The following is a 25487-nucleotide window of genomic DNA, read 5'->3' as shown; positions in this document are numbered from 1 at the left end:
CTTGTGGTACAAGTAACTTGATATACAGCACTCATTTAGTGAATGTGTGACTCTGTGCCAACAGAGTCTTGACCCACATTTCCATATTGCTCTGAGGTAGTGGTTCACTGGTTTGGGGAGGGGGTTTGCATCACTGAAACAAACTACTAAACATTTATGGTAATAATATTGAGGAATATCAGGAAGTGTGCATTTTCACCTGTATGCCAGTATTTGGACAATACAAACAGCTGTGCTAAAAGGTGTCATCTCCCCCCTCCCCCCCCAAAAAAAATTGGCTTTGGGCGCCCTGCTGCTAGGAGTGCCCAGACTTGCTCCCTGTCTGCTACTGTGTCTGTTCGTGCTGTTCCATGTTTGTTAATGGTAGCGGAATAGTGGACAACCTTTAGGTAATACTGTTGGAGAGGGGTGGGGTGGGATGGGATGGGGAAAGGTAAACGAAGAGGGTGAGATGATCAAGGGCTTTGTGTGTGGGATGGTTGGGGTGGGGAGGGTGGATGTTGCTAGCTAGGACACGAAATGCTTCCTGTTGGAGGATGGGCTGGGGCTCAGTTTTCACCTTTCGGTGCCTCTGTTTAACCATCTTTTAAGGTGGATTTATTCTTCAAGCTACCTCGCTTTGGGAGGGGGAGCATTAAGACATCCCTCTAGGCTCTGTCTTTGATCTGCTCTGCTTTCGGTCCTGTGTCTGTTTAGTCTTGTCCTTCCTTCTGCATAGCTTTCATGTCATGCATGTGTTCACGGGTGGAGGGTTAATGGCCTGTAAACCTCGAAGTGGTAAACCCAATTCTATTCTGCTGTTGCATCCCATCTAAATTTCTCCTTACCATCAAAAACCTGTCATTGCCAGTCCTTGTCATTCTGCCTCTCTGTAATCCACTCCCTCCCAGATACATCCTTGTCTGTTACATTGCTTCTTCCATCCTCTGTAAGATTCATGAAGCTTGCTTTTGGCCTGGAGCCAATCTGTCATCTTTTCAAAAGAAGAAACAAACTCCACCTCCTGTAAAGGTTGTGCTCAGGAAGGTGTCAAAGACACCTTGACCCTTACAGAGGGGGGTGGGGAATAAACAAACTAGACACTGGGAAAGGGTCTCTGGATGGCTGGGTTCCTCAGGGAGCAATGGGGTGGAGGGCTTAAAAATATCACCTTCTGCCCTAGTGTTTGCAGTTTTGAACTGCAGTGCATTCAAATCTTACTTCTTGCCTCTTGAGGCAAGTTACTTGCAAACACCAGCTCAAAATCTGTAAGGCAACATGTTGCTCAGGCCCTTATATGCAAGATCTAGGGCAAGGAGGGTTAGGTCACTGCTTTCTGCTGTCCCCGCCCCTTGTAATTTTTCCCAATGTTTTTTAGGGCTCTTCCAGCATTTGTTTGTTGACCCTAGGAAATATTTTTAAAAATAACTTGGACAAGTCTGGTGGTTGTTTTTTTTTTTTTTTTTTTGCACAAGGCAGTGCTATAGAGGAGTATATTTGACAGGGCTGTGTGTACTCTGCAATAAAAAAAAAATCTAGACCAACACAAACCAAACTCCAAACTTGTATAAATTATGAAAATCCAATTTTCCTGCTATTATATTTTGTTTCTATTGTTGGACTGGACTGTGTATGGCCCCTGGAATTTTTTATCAGCTCCCTCCCATCTTCCCCATCTTTCTAGCTTTTGAGATTTCATTAGGCCCAAATACTGTCAAACCTGTCATCACAGTCTTAAGGGCTAGAAACTTTCATGGAAGAGTTCATCTTGGTCTGTATCCAGTCTCAAATTTGGCATGTGCAGTATGGTGGTGGATTGCACACAGTCCTGGCTTGGGTTGGGAATCAGGAGTTGGTGGGAGAGGAAGGGGTTTTCTTAATGGTGCTATATTGGAGAGGGTGGTTGGGGTCCTCTAGAATCCAGGAGTGGGAGTTTGAGGCCTCAGGGTAGTTCTTGTCCCCGTGATCAGGCCGGTATCCTGTAGGGGGGTGAAGGCAGAAACTTGTGTTTTTGTATTTTTAATGGTGTGTTTTTATGTCTTAGGGGAGTGTAAAACTTTTTAAAATACTTGATTGGAATAAAGTCTTTTAAAGCTGTTCCTGTGTCTTGGTCATGTGGCACTTAGTGCTTGAGATGGTCAATTGCAAGATGGGACTCCAGTTGTATATGCTGCTAATGGTTGTTTGCAGAGTATTGGATAATTTCAAAAGACAGGAACTCATTTGGCTCAAACCTGGCATTGCCCAAGTGCAATAAATGTTTTTTTTTTTATGGACTGGTAGATCAATGAAATATCAATAAATGCTTTACCAAAGAAACAAAAATGGGTCCAGTAAACTGAGTTTGGTTAGCAGGAACCAGCAGGCTTGAAGTGTTACTTCCCTGCTCTTGAGAAACCCTATAACTCTTAAGCATCTTCCATTTTCTGAGCAAGGAGTCAGTGGTTACAATGAATAGTTACAAGCCCAACAATTCCAGACTTTTCTGCATTCAAATAAAAGAAGGGGAAAACAAAACAAAAATGAAAATAAGGAAAAGCAAGGCCATTCCTGAAAATAAAATACCAGTAATCTCAACATAAGAAGCATGGCCAAGTGCATAGACTCTTTTTTTTTTTTTTAGTTTATGGGTGGTATGTAGTGCTAGTCTTATTCAGAGTTGACCAATTGAAGTTAATGGACACCCTCACTTAGGCTAATTAATCTCAGTGGTTCTACTCTGAGTAGGCGTTGGTTGAATGCAACCCTCTATATCTGATTTCCTTATGTGCAGCCAGAGAAGTATCTCCACCTGCCTAGCTGTGAGCAACAGTTTTTTGACAACTAAGACTGCTTTATGAAGCACTTCTTGATGAAGACTTTAGCTCCAAGTCAAAGAAATGTTCAGTTCAAGTTGGGGATAGCAGAGGGCAAATGTAGTTGCCTGCTGCAGCTGAATTGTCCCTTCTACTGGGTCATCTACCACATATTGTCCTGAATTGAGGAGCAGAAGAGGAGAGAGGTAGGTGAAGATAACAACGTCAAGGCCTGCTCCTACACCAGTTGGGCTAGTTCTGTTTTAAATGTATGGTTTGAATCTTTTGTATTTTATAGATGCTATAAGCTGCTTTGAGGGCTGCAGTTGATAAGCGGAACATAAATCATTGACACAAGTAAATAGAAAACAAGCCCACTCCCAAGGTCTTGAATGTTACCTTGAGGTTAATACTACTGCTCAACAGCCTTCAATTACTGTACCAGACACATATGGCAGAGTGGAAGGTAGCTTGCCCTTTGCAACATCTCTAGCACTTACTCTGGGGCAATGGTCCCTTCTTTACACAGTTGTATAGTGAAAAGTAATTCCTAAACATATTTGTTTGATAGATTGTAAGGTTAAGCTCTGCAGAGACTTTGGGAATGGTTTTTTGTTTCATTATTTAAATAATTTATATACCACTTATAAATTGTTTATTTATATGGTTTACAACAGGCACAGCATATACCATAAAATCAGTTAATATTAACCATAAAATCAGAAAGCACACTTAAAATACCTGTTGATACAAAGTCTTCACCTAGTCCATTACGTAAGGTAGATTAATCCCAGAGTTCTCATTAAGTCTGAATTTGAAATATTCACTCTTTCAGCCTGTGCTAAATGAGGGAAATGCATGTCTAGATACTCCTTGAGTATTTTTAATACAAATATTTCTGATGCCCCACAGACTTCAGGTTTTTTTAAAAAGATCAGGCATGTGTAATACAAAGAGCCTTGTTAAATCAGCATAGTCCAGCAGAGGGTGCCATTGAACTGTTTCAATTTCTTAAACAACGTTCTCTTTGTTTTGTGAACAAAGATAACAGCTACCAGAGAAGAGGTGTTTCTTTTGCACCTAGGCATCTTGAAATTTTTAACAAAGATTGAAATTTGTAAGCTATCCAGTATGTGATTGGAAAAATACCAAAAGGAATCTACAGCTTTGTTATTTTTAATGCTGTCTACAGTGCATTAACACACACACCCTTATCCAAATCAGTCTGGATAAGGGGTGTTCCAGGTGCACACATTTTTTTTAGTTTGGCTATGAAACAGGTGTCTTTGTGTTTTCACTTTAAATGGAATTTGTGGGAAACAGGAGTGGAATCCTGTCCTGTCCTACTGTACCTCCCTATGAGTTGCTGCTTGAAGCTATTTCTCCCGATAAAGCTTCCAGATGTGGAACTTCCTTTTTTGAAATAACACAGATGCATGTTATTCAATCCTGTTATTCCCTAGTAGTACAGTAGGGGGTGCCATGGAAATGTTTTACATGGAGTAGGCAACCTGGTGACCACAGCTCCTGTCATCATGGCCAGTTGTTGCAGATTATGGGTTCTGTAGTCCACAATATTTGGAAAGCACTTTGTCTATCTGCTCTCAATGGATCATCACCTTGTAGTGGTGAGTGGGCTTGTGTGTTCCAGTGAACCCTGTGAGCGATGCCGTCAGGAGTCATGTACTCCCAGCAGGGTCACCCATGGCGGTAAGTTCAAGGGAGAGGAACCAGACAAAGAACGATCCAAGAATGTCCTCAATGGCAGAACAGGAGGATAACAATGTGTATGTTACTACGGCTGTGAAGGCGGATGAAGGCTGCAGCAGATAAAAGACTTTCAAACGTTGCACCCATGCCATTTGATCAAAGCCTTTTTCTGTCAAGATTGTGTGTTGATCATTGTGCTCCTGTCTCCCCACATAAAACAAATTCATGCACAGGCGTCTTCCAACCGAATTATCTTGGAAGACAATCTTACTCGACCACGAGTGATCGCCAACCTATCTGTTGTCCTAAAAGCTGAATTATAGTTTCTTATCTGTGCAGGGAGGACGGCAGCTTTTGCTCCATTCATGGCATAGTCATTTATTTTAGTGTTAAGTGAACCCCTCCTTCCCACTTTATATCTGAAACAAGTGTGTGTTGTGTGTTTTGCTTGGTCCCAAGGTCTCTGTAGCCCCTGTTATTGGAGGACTTTAACAGCCACTACTGCATTTGTGACTACCAGCTATCTCCCTGTGGCATCTGACATGATTCTTATTTGTGATTGTGTAGATAAAAAAAGCAGGGCCTGTATGCATGAAATAGGCTTAAGATGTGTGTCCCTAGAAATTGGGGGTATTCCAAGGTCTCAAAAATACCAGCATCCCTGAGATGTCTGTGACTATTGGCTCTCCCTGGTTTTATTGTGGGTCACTGTTGCATACACACAAGTTTCTGGGATTTTGTCAGGAGCAGCTGCCCGCTTGGTCTTCATTGAGTAGTGGTTCAGTACAGCATAGGAGACTCCATCAGGGTCTACTTCTCCATAGAGTTCTGGGGCCTACAGCCAGAAGAAAAAAGAGAGTAAGACCACAATTCGGGGGTAGCTAAGCTGTTCCCCTCCAGATGATGCTGGACTACAACTCCCAGCATCCCTGACCATTGGCCATGCTGGATAGGGCTGATAGGAGGTGGAGCTCAGCAACATCTACAGGTTCTAGATACAGTTACTAGGGACTAAGTTTATAGTGAAGCAAGCTTGCTTTATTTCCTCTCAGAGCTCAAGGTATAATTCATGGTTCCTTCATATTTTATCCTCCCAGCAGCCCTGTAAGCAAGATTAGGTTGAGAGATGGTGACTGGATCTAAGTCGTCACCGAGTGAACTTCATGGCTGAGTGGGAATTTGAATACTCATCTTGGATCTTAGTTCAACACTCTGATAACTACACCGATGTGGCTCTCATGCTTTGCTTCTCAGTAAACCTGCATTGGGTTGCATTATAAGAGCAAATCCTACCGCCACTTCTTCCTCAGCACCTCCTAGACATGAAGATGTTGGGGTATAATAAAATAATTCTGACTAGCTGCTTCAGAATGTTGAAGTGCCAGTAAGTGCCCTGAAGGATGGCACTCTAACAAGAAGTGGCCGAGCAGGATCTTTGCTATGCCATAACTGCCATCCCTAAAGGGGTACAGTCCCAGTGCACCCCCATTGGCATTTGAGGTATTACATTGAATTTGCTTTCCCTCCAATGGCCAAGGCTAGCAAGATAGAGCTTCTCTCCTAGAGATGCATGGATATGGAGACTACCCTATATTGATGTATAAAGAAATATAGCCAATGGCGGCTTTGACATTTAATACAAGAAGATCAGGCTCTGTGTGACTCTAGTCCAGCCTTCTGCAACCTGTGGTTCTCTAGATGTTTTGAACTACAACACCCCTCGCCCTTGGCCATGATGGCCAGGGCTGATGGAGGTTTTAATTCAAAGCATCTGGAGGGCTACAGATTCTTGAAGGCCAATATGGTCTTTTCCCGTGTCTATTTTATCCCCAGTAAGGGGTGGGTTGTGGCTGATACATTAAGAATATGAAGAGAGACGTGCTGGATCAGACCAAGGGTCCATCTGGTTCAGCATCCTGTTCTCGGTGCCCAGCCCAATGCCCATGGAAAGCCCATAAGTGGAATGAGTGCAATAGCCCTCTCCCACATATGATCCCCAGCAACTGGCATTCAGAGGCATAGTGCTAATATTCTTATTGTACCCTGGAATTGCTTGTTGATGAAGGGTGGGTTATTAAAATATTTCCAAATAAATAAAAATTGGGAGACATTAAGCTTTTTTGGTTGAAAGGATCAGGGATTTGACAGGAAGTTCACAATCACAATAAAGACATTCATAGAAAAATTTCTTACTGTGTTCATTGGTTGAGGTTTTTCATTGGTAGTGGAGCCTGTAGACCAGAGAGACCCAATGAGATTCTTTACCTAGTCAGTGTCTAATTAGAATTGACAATGCTATTTACCCCCGTGCACTCATGGATACAATACAAATACATTTTTGCAATTAGATAAAATACCAGTCAAATTTAAAATCAAAGTTGTAATTCAACTTACTTCAGGTCACTATACCTAGGAAGCATCATAAGGCCCACAAGTCTACAGGCCTGCTAAATCTGACTTGAATCTCAATAATGTAAGGGAAGTCTATGCAATTGAGTTATCTTGTCTTAAAATATTTCCAAATAGTCCAATAAAATAACTTCCAAATGCGGAAGGGTTATAGCTCAGGAGAAAATCACTTGCTTGGCATGCAAAAGGTCCCAGATTCAAGCATATTCAATATTCTCACATTACCGTTTAGCTTCCATGCACCCACACTTTCTCTTTTTCCAGCCCCAGACATCTGTAGCCTTGGAGGAACACTAAAGCTCAGGGCACTAGGGGGCAGTAGCCACCTGACTCTGTTTTCTTTAGACACTTTCATTTGGATTAGTGAGAATGATGTTATAGATGGGCATTTGGGGTAGTATCTGTCTCCATGAGGTGAAAGCACACAAGTTGGCAAGAAAAAGGAGGTGTTAAGTCCTATATCTATGAGTAAGTATGCATAAGATTAATCTTTGCAACAGGTTGGCTTTATTTGTCTGCATCAGCACTGGAATTGTTTTAAAGACGTTTTTACTGTTTTATTACTTGCCGCCCTGGGCTGCTTTGGGTGGAAGGGTGGCATATAAATGTCATCAATAATAATAATACTTCAAATGAATCTAAACCTTTAGAATTTACAAGACTTATATTCTATTAATGATTGAATAGTTATGTATGGTATGGACTGCCTTCAAGTCGTTTCCGACTTATGGCGACCCTATGAATAGGGTTTTCATGGTAAGCGGTATTCAGAGGGGGTTTACCATTGCCTTCCTCTAAGGCTGAGAGGCAGTGACTGGCCCAAGGTCACCCAGTGAGCTTCATGGCTGTGGGAATTCGAACCCTGGTCTCCCAGGTTGTAGTACAACACTCTAACCACTACACCATGCTCTGTTTTGTTTTATTTCTGTTTAAACATGCCCAAGATTGCATTTTGCAGTTTAAGATTAGTGTTGCACAAGGTTTAGAATTTAAATTTTAGATTTAAGCTGTATTTGCAAGTATAATTACTTGTTCTTTTTAAGAGGGATCTTCCTTCTCTGACACGGAATCAAATTACAGAACTTTTAAAAACACGCACTGGATGTGAAACTCAAGTTGGTAAAATCTCCACTCTATCTGGAGGTCTACTCACCTTCTCTTTTTCTTCTTCCACACAATACAAACAGCAGCAGGAGGAGAAGCAGGAGGACAAGGCCTGCAGCAATGCTTGTCCATATGATTATCCACGCTGTTGTTGGGCCAGACATACCTGCAAAATCATGTCTTTTGTGAGTTAGAACTCATGAGTCAGAACACTGTAGATGTTTTAACTTGCCAGCTGCAGGCAGTGCCAATAGGAAACATACAGTACCTGCCATCAAATGGGGGTTGCCAATTGATAAATTGGAGAAACTGTTATGATGATCACACAAATACATCCTGCAACCAAGTACACACTGCAATCTATTCTACTGGTTGCAGCAGAGTGCTTCTTCCAAGCCTAATTTCAGGAGTGGGTAGATGGGAGGGGACCTTGGAGGTTCCATGTTGCTGATCTCTGATCTTCTGCCACCAGCCTTCCCCCAATTGGTGACCTCCAAATGTTTAACTCCTGTCATCCTGGCTATTGGCCATACTGGTCAACAGTACTGATCCAAAAGGACCAATAGTCTGACTCAGACTCAGTATTGCCAACTGTGTGGCCATCTCTCTCCAAATTCTCAGGCAGAGAATTGTCCTACTACTTGAGATTCTTTTTCCTGGTGATCCAAGGACACTGGGTACAAAGCATGAGCTCTACCGCTGAACTGCTACTCTCTGTAATTCCCTGCTTCTTTGCCAAAAATACTAATTTTAATGTACTTTAATTGTGTATTTTAATTATGGGTGTTTATATGTTAATGCTTGTACAAGTGGTTATTATATGTGTAAACTGCTTAGAAGCCTCTTTGGGCATTACATGGTATATAAAGTAAGAAATAATTATAATAATTAATGCAGTGCAAAAGATTCAGATTTAGGAATGTCATTGTGCAAGGTTAGCTGTGCTCCCTATCTTTTGTTTTCAGTTATGTGCATATTCTTCCAGGTAGCGGAGGCTGGTGGCTTCCTGTCAGTGGGACGGTGGAATCCATTCTGGGTTTTTTTCCACACACTGTCCAAGGTGCTGAAACCTATCCCCCAAGTAGGTCTCAGTGCCTTGGACAGCTCCTGGGAAAAACCCAGGGTGGATTCCACTGCCATGGAGTCCACCAGCCTCCACTGCTTATAGGGCAGCTGTGATTGCATTGCAGGAGCACCAAAGCAGATATCAGATCAAGCCAATTTGTTATTGTGGTTCTCCCATCTCTCCTTTTTACAAAAATATACATGTTAGATGTTCTTGCTACTAAGTGTGGAGTGGAGGGGGGAGGGAATACAGAGAGTATTTCCATTGCTGGGCTTGATTGCCATATATAAGAAGGTTGGGGGATGTGTGGCCCATGGGCATTATTAGGCCCACCAGGCCTCCCATTTGGCCTTTGAGGCTATTTTGACTGGGCCACACCCACCTGCCAGACTCTTGGCATCATATATGACATTAGAGTGGGCATGTGGGTGGGCTGAAAGGGTGTGCTGGCACTGCCAATTTGGTGATCGGTGGCACTTGCGAAGTCCTGTGGAAAAAGCCCTGAGCATGGGGCTATTCAAACGACAACAACCAGTGGATCATTAGGGTTGGCATCGCCCAGTGCATGACATTTATATATTGCATAAGAATAACAAAATGGAATTAGATAAATGTCCCAAGCATGGCCATGTAAAGTACACGTTTAGGCTTACCGAAATCCACAGAGCTGCTTACTTTGGATACAACTCCTGTTTTGAACGGTTGCAACAGTGGTATAAGAACCTGGAGTGTGGCTCTCAAGCCCCATGGAGGATTTTGGTTTGGGCCACCATGATCCCCAAAGTTCTTATCTTATACAGAGCAGAAAACAAGACTGGGAAGACAGGGGAAAGAAAAATACCAAACCAGACTTCTCACCTCTTACAAGCAGCTTGACAGGGTCACTTGGCTGTGACCATGCAAAGGAATTTCCTCTGCGGTGATACTGACAAGTATAATTTCCTTCATCGTCCAACCCCACTTTGAGCAAATGGAACTCAGTTGTGTTTCTCTGTGGTTCTGTCATCTGTGATGCTATCAGGTCATTGGATTTGTAAAGGGAGAAATTCAGGCTATTTTCTGATCCCTGGCACTCGATGGTGATGTTTAGGTCAGGAGAATTATGTGCCCTGGGTCTCACTTTGATGGAGGGTTTGGATAGGCTAGGATCTGGGTGTAAAAAAAAAATCAGGAGAATATGAGGTTAGGTTAAACTTATTTCCATGTGCTCTGTTGATTCTGATTAGATCAGTAATATATTCTACCCAGTAGTCCCCGCTTCTGCTGTACTAGGGGCAGATGCCCTGCTTGGCAACCTCTTGTCACCCCCTCGTGGTCACCCCCTAGAGCAGATGTGGGAAACCTTTGGCTTGCAATATGTTGCTGAACTCCTATAATCCCTGACCTTTGATAATGCTTGCTGAGGCTGATGGGAGTTCAGTTCCACATAATATGGAGGGCCAAAGGCTCTGCCCACCTGTTCAGAGCTTCTCCTTCCCACCCCATGGAATTACTAAGCACCCTTTTCACTTTCCCAGCCCAGTTTCTAAAGCCACTTCTCTCTTCTGCTTTGCACCCATTTTCACCTTCACTCCCATTCACAGGTCTTCTCCCCCCTCTTTTGTAAATGCCACTTTGCACCTCCATTTTAACCTTTACCCCCCTTTTCACAGCTCCTCCTCTCTCTTTTCCTCAACTCCCCTTTGCACACAGACCACCCCCATTTCCATGCCTCCTCACTTCTATTCTGTATCTCTCCAGTTTTCACCGTCACCCCTATTTATACCAAATCCTCTCTAAGGCACTTATAGGGATGGGACACTCTTCCACTTCTCTCGTCTAGTGCGTTCTGACATTGTGTGATGGGGAGAAAAGGCCCATTAGCATCTGCTTGGATGGAGACTCCCAACGTGTCTGTGTTGGACCAGGAGAGACTGCACCAATGGATGATTTAGGCAAGCCATGCAGTCAGGACAGTCCATGGCAACCACCATGTTGCATCTCCTCTGTCTGCCAGCTAACTCTGCCCCTCCCCCTGGGATCTGGATTCCCCAGGTGGAGGCCTCTGAAGTGAGGAGGTGGTGGTGCCTGCTGAGGAAGAAGCAATGCCACTGCTGATGCAGTCTCCTCATCCTCCTAGTTGTCATGCTATAGTTTGCAGGGCTAGTGGCATGGGTGGGCAGTTACATTAACTACAGTGTGATGACACACCAGTACAAATACTAGAGAGAGAGAGAGCAAACTGGCAAATTGATAGCGAGGGATAACATTTTCTGAAAATCTTGATGTTGAACTTATCCACATGGACTTTTTAAAATTCCCATCTTGCTCCTTGATCTTGACAAGAACAGAATTATTTTATCATTGGTTCTGCCAATGGGGAGGGGCAGAGTTAGCTGGCAGACAGAGGAGATGCAACATGGTGGTTGTCATAAAAATATGGGCAGTTCTTGCATATTATATGCAATATTATGCAAATTACTATGTGCAAATACACAGTCCAAGTTTTCTAAAGTAACCATCACATAAACAGATACTTGCAACAATGTATATAACTGAATGAAGTATTTGGTAATACTTATGAAATTATGCAATTATGCTGCAGAAATATAGTATTGCACAGGGCTTTACTTTCTATATATATTCTACATATAATATGCAAACATATCTGAATAATTTTGCCTATAATTTTGCCTATAATTAGTTTGACGCAATTCAAGAGATGGTCCAATGTGGGCAAAAACTGATTTGGTTGTAACTGCCAAATTCCAGGTATAAAATGTTTAAAATGCATTCCTTCTCCATCCCTAGTGCCAGTAATGTTCAAGCACAGTTCTTGATACAAGGCACAATATTCCATATCCTGAGATTCTTAGGTTTCATTTTTTTAAAAAAGGTAGGTTTCATGCATCTGAAACTCCAGGATAGGCTTGAATGAAGGTATGTGCAATGCTGTGACATCTCACAAGTCAGAGCCAAAGTAGATGATATATTAGTTCCTTACCTCTATCCGTAGGTGTGGAGATTTTAAAAAACAAATTCTCCCCCCCCCAATCCAACTGATTTGGATTGGGACTCTACTGTGATGGGTAGGGGGGCTTTAAACCTTTTACTTGCATCAGCTAGTGACCTCAGCATGACGGTGTTGTGGTACGGGAGAAGGCATTGATGTATGTTCCTGGATCAGAAGACACTGAGAGCTTTTTCTTACTAAATACCAGCTCCTTGAACTGGGACTGGAAGCAAATTGCTAGCCAATGATGCTGGAGAGATTATCCCAACATTCTGACCGCTGCATTCTATACCACTGTCAAATGCAGACCCATGTAGAAAGCATTTCAGTTGAAGAAACTCTGCTACAGGCCTGCATTGTTCTGCCAGGGAACTATATATAACCTTGTTAATAAACCCCTTGAAGTTCAAACTAGGTAGGACTTCAAGCATGCATTTTAAAAACATACTTAGACTATCTGTCTCCATTTTTTAAAACAAACAGCCACAGGGGCCTCCGCTGTTTGGCCCTTCTTTACCATCTGAATATGCTTACAGGCCTCCCACAAATCAGGAGCTCTGCTTAAGGAATATTTGCTTAGGGGAACGTGGAACTGGGCTGTGACTTTAGTTCATCCTTGCCAAGCTGTCACTTTTCAGATCAGTCCCAGCGAGCATGGCTAATAGACAGGACTGATGGGAGTTGTAGCCCATAACATCTGGAAGGCACCAGGTTGGCAAAGAATGATCTAGCTACTTCTATCACCTGTGATAGTCAGGTTCCTCGATTTATGAAGAGGGAAGGCCAGTCACACAACATGCTCTGATTCCTGGCACTTAATAGTAGCATTTGAGCATGAGCATTTTGTTTCCTGGCCAAGATTTAGGGGTAGGGAATTTGCATTGACATCCATGGATGGTATCGTCTAGGGTGCTATTCACCTTAAGTATCCTGCTGAATCCAAAAACCCCAAGGGGACTTATTGTACTTCTGTACGGGTATGCATAGTAATGCACAGGAGTGTGCTGCTGGACTTGAAAGATCACACATGAATGTTGTCACACATTGTTGGCGAGAGCTTCTTTTAAAACAGGGATATGCAGGTTCTCAGTTGGATCTGCAGACACTAAAAATGCAGATGGTCCCATTTTAGAGCCTTTTGTGAAAACAGTACAGGAGGACAAATCTTGACCCTTACCTCTTTTGTTGATGCGTTTGCTGTCACTGAAATCTGAGCACAGTTCAGAGTAGTCTGATATGGTGCAATATCTACATTTGTAGATACCCCCTTGATATTCTTTGGCAAAGGCAAATACAGCCTCATTCTTCGCTTTCTTCATTATCAGGTGTCTATTTGAATCCACGTCATTAAATAGAAAAAAACACACTTGTAAGTTGCTGTCTGTCTTGCAGGTGATATTCCCCTCCTCAGCAACCATCTCAGTTGTGCTCGCTGTGATGGAGGGCTTGGGATATGGCTGTCCTAGATATGAAAGAGAACAAGAGTAAGGTTTGGGAGGCATAGCACAGACTTCCCCAACCAAATGCCTTCCAGATGTTTTTAGATGACAACTTCCATCAGTTCAGTCAGCTCTGGCTGGGATTGATGGGGGTTATAGTTTAAAACATCTGGAGGGCACCAGGTTGGAGAAGCTGGCACAGCATCTCAAAGAGTCTGGGTCTGTCATATGGGAGACATTTGCATGCTGTGGAAGAATGCAAGACCCCAAAGAGTGGATCAGAGGGCAAATGTAAAGGTTTTTTAAGACATTTGCCTAGTGATAGGTAGCCCAGTGCCCTACAGTTGTTCTGGACTACAACAGCCATTATATTGGCTGGGGCTGATGGGAGATGGATTTCCAAGGAGAGTGGAGGTGTGCTAAGATTTTATATCTATACCTATATATGATTACAGTATATATGAATGCTGTAGAAAGAATTAGGACTATAGGTCTTATTTGCACTTACAGTTCAGATCATGTGCGCTGAACTATATAATATCAAAATTTTCATTTAAGAGATTTTATTGAATTTAAGATGCTCTTTATAAAATCAGGACAAACAAACCAAAAACATGATTTCAACAGTATCTAGGACAAATAAGGGCTTGCAACTGAATGTTTCCATGTATCCTCAACTTGTACCATGAGTTGTCTTGTTAGGGGTCCAGCCAGCCTGGAAAAGGAGCCTTGGAGAAAGCGGGAGCAGTTTTCAGGGATAAAATAGCGGTTCTTAAACTTTTTTTCCATTTGAATTCAAGCTGTGCCTGCCAAGGAATGCAGGGGTTGAATTCACTAGGGAGCACCCAAGTGGAGTCAATCCCTGCAGGGCTTGCATTTGATGCCAAATGTTGAAGGTACCTGATGCAAGCCCCGCTTGCAGAGGACCAATTGGGAATGCACTTTCAGGCTCTGAATTCTTCTTTTGCAACCATGGCTTTACTTACCACATCAGACTTCATGTGGCATCAGGTGCAAGGTAGGTGTGTGTTGCTCGGGAGAAATGGCCTCATAAATCAGGTTAGAATCCTTGTTGGGCCTAATTCAACCCAAAGGCCAGAGGTTTCCCACATGTAATGTAATTGTTCATGATGTCATAATAAATCAGATTAGAAGTACTGCATGTAATTTGAATGAATGAATTGACTATCTGAAAGCCAGAAGTGAGAGAATGAAAAAGGTGGCCTCCTTGACATTCACAGTTGCAGAAGTGCATGAGTTTTGGCACTGCATTGTGGCCTACATCTATGGTGTTATCTTCCTTGCCTATTTTCGCTATAGTTAAACCTACAGCTTGAAATAAGAATGTTATCCCATGGCATTCACTCACATCTAGAGTACATTGTCCCCTTCATGGAGACTTTGGTGAGATGGCAATGGGAAAAGACTGTAGCTCAGTGGTAGAGCATCTGCTTTGCATGGCAAGGTTTCCAGTTAAGTTCCCAGCATCTCCAGTTAGGGCTGGAAAGTTTCCCTGCCTGAAACTCTGGAGACCCACAGCCAGTCAGGGCAGACCATGCTGAGCTCGACCGACCAACGGTCTGACTTGGTGTAAGGCAGCTTCCTCTGTTTCTAAGCTGTGATGCACTCAGCACCAGGGACAAGTCCTCCCACGGAGGTGGGGAGGATGAATCCGTAAGCAAGTATTTCTTTTATTTGCAGGTACAACTGGGATAGTAGCTTCATCACCATAGCCCCCATTTTTCTCCTTCCGCATTTTGCTGCTTGGGCCTCAATCCACTCTCTTTTCCCCATTCCCTGCCACAAAGAAGTTTCCTCACCAGACTTTCCGCTAGCCTCTCTTGCTATTTCAGGGTTTATAACCCAAAACATCTGGAGGGCACCAGGTTGCCGAAGGCTACTTTAGTAGATGCAATTTCCTGTTTCATTTACAGATATGAGAGATGCAAAACCTCATTTTACATGCCATTTGTGGAAACAGCATAGAAGGCTCTTACCTCTTATCTTGACAACTATGACGTCACTGAAATCTGAGCACCGTAATTCATAATGAGTTTCCATGCAATATATACACCGGTAGACTCCACCATCTCTTTCTCTGGCATTGGCAATAGTAAAGACAACTATTCCCCTCTCCACCTTCTTAGTTGCTGAAGTATGAAATCTTGGATCTCCTACTTTGTGCAGATAGTGTGACGCATCCGAAGGGTATTCACTTTTACACCCTAAGAGGATATTTTCCCCAAGGCTGACCGTGTTGCTGGGGCTCACTAAGATGGAAGGTTTTCGGTAAGTTGTTCCTGGACCAAAAAGAGAACATTGGTGAGATTTGGAGGTGAAGCACATAGAAAGGTTTAACTGTGTAAAATGGGAGACTCTTGTATGGTGAGGGGTTGGTGGGAATTCAGAATACCCAAGCTTGGATCAGAGGGAGAAGATCCACAGAATGCCAGCCTTTGTTTACCTCCTGTGCAGTTTAGCTCAGCCTTTGCCAATCTGGTGCCCTCCAGATGTTTTGGACTACAACTCCCATCAGCCTGCTGCCTGGGGCTGATGGAGGAGTTGTCCAAAATGTCTGGAGGGCATGAGGTTAGCAAAGGGTGGTTTAGTCAATGCAGTCCCCTCCCCCCATTTGATTTACAGATATGGGAGATGCTGTATTAGCCCCAGCTGTGGGCTGCTTCAAACTGTAAGGATCAGTACCATGGAATCAAGGAGGAAGATTCAAAGGTTTACTCTCAAGGAGACGTTTATTGAGTAATTTAGCGAGCACACCCAATAAATGGAAAGGCTGCAAGGTTCCCACATGGGCACCTGCAGTCTGTATGCTGAGCTGGGCCACAACAGGCTTGCCTACCCAGTGGAACAGACTCAAGGTCTCTCACATAGAGGCGTTAAGGTCTGCACCCTGAGCTCACGGCACAGGCATCTTTTATAGAGAAAATCTTGGCAAGGCATACACAATGATGGAATGCATCATTAGCTATATCTAACATCAAATCGGCACATCTTGACAGGGTACATCATTAATCAGACTAGGCATCAAAGCTGCCCTATGCCTAATAGACAATGGCTACTATCTCACTATCTTTGAAGTATCCCCGTCCCTTGATCTGGGGTGTCAAGGCACCTGATGGATCACCCTATTTACGTGAAAGGACACTGGTCTGGTGCCAAAGCACATCTTGACCTCTCTATGCTACTCTTTCCATGGCACGTGCCCTACTGTTAATCAGCACGTGCAGCCCATCCTTGGCACATGTAGCTCATTAGAGCTAACTGGATCAGTGCCAAGGCTACTGTACATCAAACGGTCCTTTCCCTCCCTACCAGCCTCCTATCGCATGTGCTACCGGTTCTCAGCACATGCAGCTCGTTAGTGGCTATCTAGATGAGCTTCAAAGAGGTGTCCTTGAGGCTACATCTAGCCTCCTCATAGATAAGGCCCAGCTGAGGGACATTGATTATTCCGCAACCTCATCTTCTAACAAACTAGTTCTCTGGCAGGTGTCCAAGCTACAGAAGACAACATTATGAGCTTAACTATTAAATCTTACCCTCCTAAAGGCACTTATACATATAAAAGCAATAAGGCAGCCTTGCATAATGGTTATAGCAATCACATACATGCCCCAGGGTATACAAATATAATAGTGTTACAAGCACAGCATAGCAAAGGGAGCACAAACCCTTTTCCCGTGGCACCTAAGAAATAGCAGAGTGGACACCATACCAACTTAATTGGGTCTTCTCCAGGGGTGCTGTCAGGGGAGTGCAGGGGGTTCATATATACTGGGCCTTGAGCCAATAAGAGGCCCAGACTTAGCTTTAATTTTAAAAAAATGTAAGTCAATTAGACATCTACAAAGAAAATTAGAAAGCAAAATGTGGAGGCAACTGTCTCTAAGGCTTTGACAGGCGGCAAAGTTACTAACAATGCTTAATTGCTTAATTACTGCTGCTAAGCAATCAGAGAAAGAAATGCTGACTGCCCCCTTCTAGGACTCAGTAGGGGATCTCCCAGAGCAGCAGGAAAATACCAGAAGCTTGCTGTTGCTGCTAGCCTGATGCTTGGCAGAGAAGAACAGTCTGCCTGGAATATGTTTAAGCACTTTCCTCCATGTCCATATTATTTCATTCACTCTCCAGGTTTTATACTTTATAGTATAACACAATTGGCTGGCTATGGTATATTTTACTCTAAAGTAACTCTCCTGAAATAAATAAGGCTTCCTTCCTACTGAGAAAATATGGTGATATTGCAATGGCATTGTCTCCCTGCATATTCTGTGCCCCCCACACGGACCCTACTAGTCTGCTTGTCATCACTGGGCTATTATTTATTAATGCACAGTAACCATAAGACAAAAATAGAAAATAGAAAATGAATCAGCAAATACAACCATAAAATCATCAAACACCTTACATCTGCAGCAAGTTAAAATTCCTATAGACTATACTTTAACACAAGGATACTTTTCTTGTTTGTCAAGGTTTGTGTGTTTTGTGTATGTGAAACCACACATGCTTACAGTATTTGTTGATTGTTGTATGAATCTTGTTTTTCCTCTCATTGTGTACATTTTCTTCCCCTCCCCCTTTTTATCTTCACAACAGCCCTGTAAAGCAGGCTGGGCAGAGTTGGTAGTTTCAGAACCAAAGATGTGAAACCGCACATACTTGGAGTATTTTATTTTATTGCTTGTTGTTACTTATCAGGGTTGGCAAACATTTGTTTTTTGGGGGGTTGGGATTTAGCAGTAAATATCTGGGCTATGAAATGTTGCAGTTACGGCAAGGAGAGTCTGATTTTCTGCCTTTGTGCATGTTTGTTTTTCTTTACATGAGCTATGAATGACATTACATACTTGTATCTTGCTGTTCCTCCCAGGAGCTATAGGTTGTGTACATTACTCTCCCCTCCCCCCTTTTACCTTTGCAAAAGCCCGGTGATATAAGCTAGGGTAAGTTAATTATATAGCCACAACAAGAGTGGCTGTATACTGTAGCCAGCATGGATTTTTCACATCCCGCAATGTTAAATTGAAAATACCCCCCTGCCATTCTGCTGCTTCCCATAAGCTCATTTCAAAACAAAACCTTACAAAACATATAGTTCTGAACTCAGAAATGCTTGCTTAACAATCCTCTAAGTTTTCATGGCGATACACAAAACAGTCAGAGAGAATCAAGAGTTCAAAGTATAAAACAAGAGAAAAAAATTCAGACCCCTGTTAGACTTTTTTGTATCAGTGGTCTCATAATTTGTTGAAATTAATTGAAAATCAGCCATGTTCACAGAGTACAGTAGGGCCCCCATTCTTGGCACCCCACTTTTTGGCATTCCGCTAATACGGTGCCAGCAGGGTGATCAGCTGGAGGGGGGCTGGAGCTCCCCACACTCCAGCTGATCGCACCAGAGGAGGGGAAGATCAGCTGTAGCGCGCTACAGCTGATTTTCTCCTCTTCTGGCGTGATCAGACTCCCGTTTGAGCTGATCGCACCCGAGGAGGGGGAAATATGATCTTTTCCTCCTCTGGTGCGATTAGCGGGTTAGGTTCCAGACCCCCGTGCTACAGCTGATCCGCTATTCGGCGGTTTTTGCTTTTCGGCAGGGGTCTGGAACCCAACCTGCCGTATGAGTGGGGCCCTACTGTACCTGTAATCCTATTCCTGACCTTGCCCCATAATCTGGCCATCATCTTCTGCAGATTAAAAGTTAAAAAAAATGCATGGCTGATTTTTAATTAAAAAAATTTAACACTGAAGTCTATAATAACATTGGACATGCTCAATAAGAACCGTATGTGTTCTAAAAGCCAGACTCACAGCTGTTTGGCTTGGCTAATCAGGTGGCCACACCCAGGCCAGACCTTTATTTCACTAGTTTAGACAGTCATGGCTTCCCCCAAAGACTTCTGGGAAATGTAGTTTGTGAAGAGTGCTGAGAGTTGTTAGGAAACTCCTATTCCTCTGACAGAGCTCCAGTAGCCAGAGTAGTTTAACAATCAGCCCGTTCTGAGAATTGTAGCTCTGTGAGGGGAATAGGGTGTCTCCTAGCAACTCTCAGCACCCTTCACAAACTACACTTCTCACGATCCTTTGGGTGAAGCCATGACTGTCTACAATGAAATAAGTTCTGCCCTGGGTGTGGCCAGGGACAGCTTTGGTTTAAATTTGGGTGGGAGACTACATGTGCCTGCTGTAGAATGAAAAGGTGGGGGAAACCCCATAAAGCAATGATAGTGTTCACAGTGTTTTCCTTTTGGAAAGGAAAGGAAAGGAAAGGAAAGGGACTTTCCCTCTGCCCAGTGCCCTCCCCTGCCCTGGCCCCTCCACCTTCCTCCCTACCCCTACCCTTCTTCCCCTTCTCTCCCCCTTCCCCCTCCTTCTCCCTCTCTGCCCTCCCTCAGGTCAGTTTGACCTTTCCTAAGCATAATTGTACAGGAGTAAATCCCACTGAACTCAAAAAGCATGCAAATGATCAAACCTGCCCTCCCCTCCCTCTCCCTCCCCTTCCAATCCCATCCCCCCTTCCTCCTTCTCTTTCTCCTCCCTTCCTTCTTCCCTTTCCTGCCCCCTTCCCCTCCTCCTCCTCCATGGTCAGTTTTACGTATTCTAAGCTTGAATGCATGGGAGTAAATCCCATTGAACTCAATAAGCATGCAAATGATCAGACCTGCCTTTCTTCTCCCTCTCCCACTCTCTTCTCTCCTTCCCCTCCTTCCCCTTTCCTCTCCCTTCCTCCTTCCTTCTTCCCCCCTCCTCTTTCTTTTTCTCCTCCCCTGCCCACTCCAGCACTCCCTCCCTCTTCTCCTCCTCCCCCATTGTCAGTTTCATCTATCCTAAGCATGATTGCGCAGGAATAAATCCCACTGACCTCAATAAGCATGCAAATCATGAAACCTGCCCCCTCCTCCTCTCCCCCTGTCCTTCCCCCCCTCCGTTTCCCCCAGTCAGTTTCACCTATCCTAAGCATGATTACAGGGGAATAAATCCTATTGAACTCAATATGCATGTAAATGATCAATCCATTCTCAGCAAACTTGGATCCCAATTCTTACCTCTCGGATTAAAAAGTAGAGAAATGCACTAATAAGCAAAAGAATTCTTACCGTTTAAGAACATACCTATAGCCAACAAATATTTCTATCAAACTTTCCAAAGCAAGGAAATTGGGCAGCTATAGTGAATGCACCAGGGGAGCATGAGACCTGACCTCCTGTCTGAGATATTGTTCTGCCCTACAAATTTGTCAAATTGCAAACACAATTTGGGTTGGTCTTTCACAGTCCAATCCACTTCCTGTGTAGCTTGGAAGAATTTGGTAACAGGTGCCTCTGAGCATATAGTGAGTGGTAACAACACCTGCCATCTCCAAAGATCGAGAATTACATTTTTGTATGTTTGTTGGTGTTCTAACTTTGCTTCTTTCCTGTGTTAACTACTGTTTCTACAGAGAATCTAACCTAATAAATTATATTTCTCTCAGTATAATTTATACAGAAATGCAGTAATTTCACACCAGACTGGGGAAGGCTGTGCCCAGGTGACCTGTGTACCTACTCAGTCTGGTGTCCAGGTGGGCACCTTCAAGGCACCTGCTCTCCCTTCTGATGGTTCTTAAACTGGACTTGGACTGGGCATATCTTCAAGTAGAGGAAGACTTGAAATAGAGGAAGGTCCTCTGTTGGCATACTAGATTGTGTCATTAAAAAGCACTCTGTGCCACTGAGGCCACCTGGGCCTTATCATGCATGACCCAGCCCCAGATGAAGACCCCAGTGACACAAAGTCTGAAGACCTTATGGGGGGCCCTGACTCCAGCACTACCTCCAGCATCTCTGGGAAAGTGAGTCTAGGCCATCTGCAGCAGAGGAATTGGAGGGACCCGTGTGTCAGGTCTCAGTCGGGGGAGCCCTCATTAGAGGATGACCAGGAGGGTTCAGTCTTGCACACAGCCCTGGGTCAGGCTCCATCTGGGGGCAAAGAAGGGCCACCTGCACCCAGGGCAATTTGGCCTCTGGCATTGAATGGGTCCCAAGCCCAAGGAGAGAGGCATATTCTGCCCGGAGACCTGGCCCACCTAGAGGAGTGCCCAGCAGCAGACCAGGACTCCTCAGGAGTAATGGACTCCTCGGGAGTAAAGGACTAGCTGAAGGGGAAGTTAACTCAGGTTTGGGGTGTGGTTCCAGCAGCTCCAGCTCAAAAACCCCAGTGCTAGGCTGGAAGAGCTGCTGGAACAATGTCTCTGTACCAGTGCTGTGCTCTGCCTGTTAACTGACCTCCTGTTGACCCCTGATCTGACCATGGACTACTTCGGACTTTGTCCTTTACCCACAGACTGATTGGACCCTGACCTGAGACTGCTCTGACTTTGCTTCTTGTCTGACCCTTTGCTGTGGATTCTGCTTCTTTGGACCCTGACCTTGGACCAGCCCTGGATACTGCTTTCTTTGTTGCCAGCGTTGCTGTTGTTGGCAAGTCACTTGTTTACTCAGGAGCCCAGTGAGAACCGGACACCATGGATGAGGTTCCTGGGTTGCCTGTGGCAGCTCCCTCACCTGCAGAAGATGATAAAATATTACCCAATGTTGTATCTTAACTGTCCTGAACGCAAATAATTTAAATTAAAAACAACAACAACACAGAAGGGGCTGGAGATTCTGGCCCAGTACAAAAGACTTGGGGCTTAGGCCGCCTATACCATCCTCTAACAACACCCCTGCAATCCTGCAAAACCAGCAACTGCAGTGCCAAACATCCCATACTAATTAGTACCTATTTTGGCACTATAGGGATCCTTTTTATTGCACATTCATGATGATTTATGTTCATAATGCTATTGAGATGGTTACAACAACCCCTCTTTCAAAACTGATTGCACCTGAAAACGTTTTGGGGTGGTCATGCTGCTTCATTTCCAATTAGTGCATATCCCATAATTTCCTGCTGAAAGCCCATAACTTTTTATACCACAAATGTTCTGGTTGACTTTTATCCTACTTCTCTTGCACTATAGCCGCTCCGGACAGCAGTAATGTGGTAACGTTTGCAAAGTGTTGCAGAACAACTAATAAAGCAGAATGAATCCACCACTCATGCACTATTATTGGGTCAAGAACATGTTGCAGAATGCAGCTACAATAAAATACCAGTCTGGAGGGCCCCCACAACCTCCCTATTTGAAAGTACGATACCCATCGCTAGGAGCAGCAACGTGTTGGGAGAGACTTCAGAGACTACAGGTGAGAACATAAGAAGAGCCCAGCTGGAACAGATGGAAAACCCATTTAGTTCAGCATCCTTTCTCACAGTAGTCGCCAGATGCCTATGGGAAGCCCACAAGCAGGAACAACACATTCTTCCTGCTTGTCAATCTCAGCAATTGGTATTCAGAAGTATACTGCCTCTGACGGAGCGAGAACAATCATCATGGTTAGTAGCTTGATTCAAGGTTACGCTAGGACAGGTGTGGGAACCCTTTGCTTTTCAAATGTTGCTGATCTACAGTTCCCATCATCCCTAGCCATTGGCCATGCTTGCTGGGGCTGATGAGAGTTGTAGTTCAGAAACACTTGGAGGGCCAGAGGATCCTCGCAACTGCACCAGGGGAACTCAGCTTCATAGATAAGGTTAGCAGGGGCAAAGAAATGGCAGTGGGGTGTTCCTGTACCTGTAATGCTTGCATAGAACAGGGAAAACTTGGTAAGCCTCAGGTGTTATCATGCAGAGGTAAGAAAAGCAGATTTGCTTGGGGAAGACCACTGCATTTAGCTCCCATGGTGCTCCCATCCATCACCTTCCCACCTCATATTAATATTTATCTTCTGAGACTCACCTGTAGAGGTCTGCCACTGCCCAGTCAGCAAGAGTCCTGGAAAGGAGATGATTCCATTAGTGGCACAATATCTGAGCTGCAGGAACCACAGCTGGGTCTCTGTTCCTGCTGCCCTGCTGCTGCGCACCCATTGGTCCCTGTACCCTTTCATCTGGGATACCAACCAATAAAGAGGACGCTGAAAGAGAAGCTCATGCTGGAAGACCTTCTAGCCCTGCAGCCTCCTGTTTGCTTCTAGATATGTGCTGTCCCCAGAATGAAGATCTCAGGGAGAGGCTGCAGATTCTGAAATACAGCACAGCTCTGCGACACAATTCTTCCCCTTGATGTACACATTCTCCTTAATGCTCAGTTTGACACCCAAAGTTCCTAGCAAACCACTTCCTTTTTTTTCAGGCTGCAGCCATATTATGCAAGGTTAGCATGGGCTGGATCATGTGTTTTCTTGATACTCCACAGAAGGAAGGATTCCTTACTAGCTCTAGTAACTCTAGGTAGGCACCCCAGTTACTCTGTTTTAGATGCCTGCTAAAGAATTCTTTTCAGCCAGCTTATCCAGACATATACTTTAGTTATGTATACTTGTTTTTAAATTCTGTTGATTTTTATCTATATATCATTGATAATTATTTTGTGTTCTTTAATGTACAGTGCTGAGGGTTTTTTTATTAAGTGGTTAATAAATTATTCAAAATAAATAAATGAAATAAATATTTATTTATTTATTTTATTCGATTTATATACCGCCCACAGCCCGAAGGCTCTCAGGGCGGTGCACAACATAGTGGTGCCAAGGCAACTTGTGATCATGAAAAGCAACCCTGCCCAACCTGATCTCCTTCAGATATCTTGGACTATAACTCCCACCATTCCTAACTATTGGCCATATTGTTTGGGACTCATAGGTGCTGTAGTCCAAATGAGGATGTTATTATATTGTGGATAGATGGGTTGAATATGTCCAAATAATATCCCAGTTCTACAAAATGTGTAGCCGAACGAACTAGAAAATTGGGCTCTACTGTTAGGGTACAGCCCTGCCCAAACCTTGAACCTGAGGCATCCTCAGATGAGAATCAAGGAGATATGGATCCTCCAGCAGATCTCCACACTACCAATGATCCTGAGGAGCCATCAGATCTGCACATCCTTGTCTCAAGATTGGAGGTTCCTGTACCAGTTCCCTGGATTCCTGGCTAGCTTTCATGCACCACCACCACGCCCAATCTCCCCCAGGGTCACAGGAGACAATGAACCAGTGAGGAACTTCAGAGCCAATGCCAAAGTGTCTGGCTTGTTGCACATGAGACTACTTGGGAGGAGAGGGAACCATATGTAAACACCTACTCAGATGAGGACCTGACTGAAATTCAAGGAGGGGGGAAGCCCCCAGCTCTTATATGAGCTCTTCGTCTGATCCGTTTCATTGCTGATGTGAGAGTGCTGTTCCAAGCACTAGCCTTTCTGATGGGAAATGGATGAACATCAAAATGGTGGTTCTGAAGAGACATGAAGAAGCAGCTACCCAAAAATGAAAGGCCTATTACGAACCTGACAAAGCTCTCCAGACGTATGAGCCTGGTGTTGTGCTAAGAAGCAATGCCTATAGAAGGGGGATAATGTTAACATTTCAGGAAATATAACCGTGTGTGTGTAGATTGAGAATAAATAGGTTATATGTTGTTCTTTATGAATAAGGAGGAAAGGGGGGCTAGACTTGCATAGGCCACCATATCTTGATAAAGACTTTTTTGAAACTTGCACTATAGAGAATGGATATGTAAGAACAGGAGGAAAAAAACTTAGCCAGGCATCCCTGTTTGCTGCATGGAAGCCAGGAGGCCCTTGTCCTGTCCTCCAAGAGAAGTCAGGATGAAGTAGTGGAACTTATAGGCAGGGCAGGGTCATCTCCAGAAGCAGAGTCAAGTTTAGGCAGGCCAGGCCAGGCTGCAACCGACAAGGCAAAGCCAAGCTTGTCAGGATCCTGAATGGGTCAAGGTGGCAAACAACCTATCCTGGACCCCTCAGCTAAAAGCAGTGTCCTTGGCGGGAACACGCGCCCTAGGCTTAGCAAAAAGGTTTTTCTTCATCAAGGGGGTCAACTTGTTCCGCCAATGATAAAAATTCTAACAATCAAACTGCTCCCCAAAAT

General features: G+C 44.0%; 1 protein-coding gene across 1 annotated transcript in view; it reads right to left on the bottom strand.

Moving 5' to 3' along the window:
- Positions 1-5151: 5151 nt before the first annotated feature.
- The window catches only part of LOC133367519 (immunoglobulin superfamily member 1-like), a 45323-nt gene continuing 24987 nt past the window's right edge, over positions 5152-25487 (bottom strand). Inside the window, exons 8-14 of the mRNA XM_061591612.1 lie at positions 23336-23531; positions 15492-15794; positions 13233-13517; positions 9922-10212; positions 8047-8163; positions 6678-6715; positions 5152-5319 (exon numbers count right to left, since the gene is read on the bottom strand). Coding sequence (XP_061447596.1) covers positions 5161-5319; positions 6678-6715; positions 8047-8163; positions 9922-10212; positions 13233-13517; positions 15492-15794; positions 23336-23531 — 1389 coding nt within the window. The 3' untranslated portion in view covers positions 5152-5160. The remainder of the gene's footprint in view (positions 5320-6677; positions 6716-8046; positions 8164-9921; positions 10213-13232; positions 13518-15491; positions 15795-23335; positions 23532-25487) is intronic.

Source organism: Rhineura floridana, chromosome 11 (assembly GCF_030035675.1).
Source record: "Rhineura floridana isolate rRhiFlo1 chromosome 11, rRhiFlo1.hap2, whole genome shotgun sequence".
In the NCBI taxonomy this organism is placed as follows: domain Eukaryota; kingdom Metazoa; phylum Chordata; class Lepidosauria; order Squamata; family Rhineuridae; genus Rhineura; species Rhineura floridana.
This window is presented reverse-complemented; position numbering and strand designations above follow the sequence as displayed.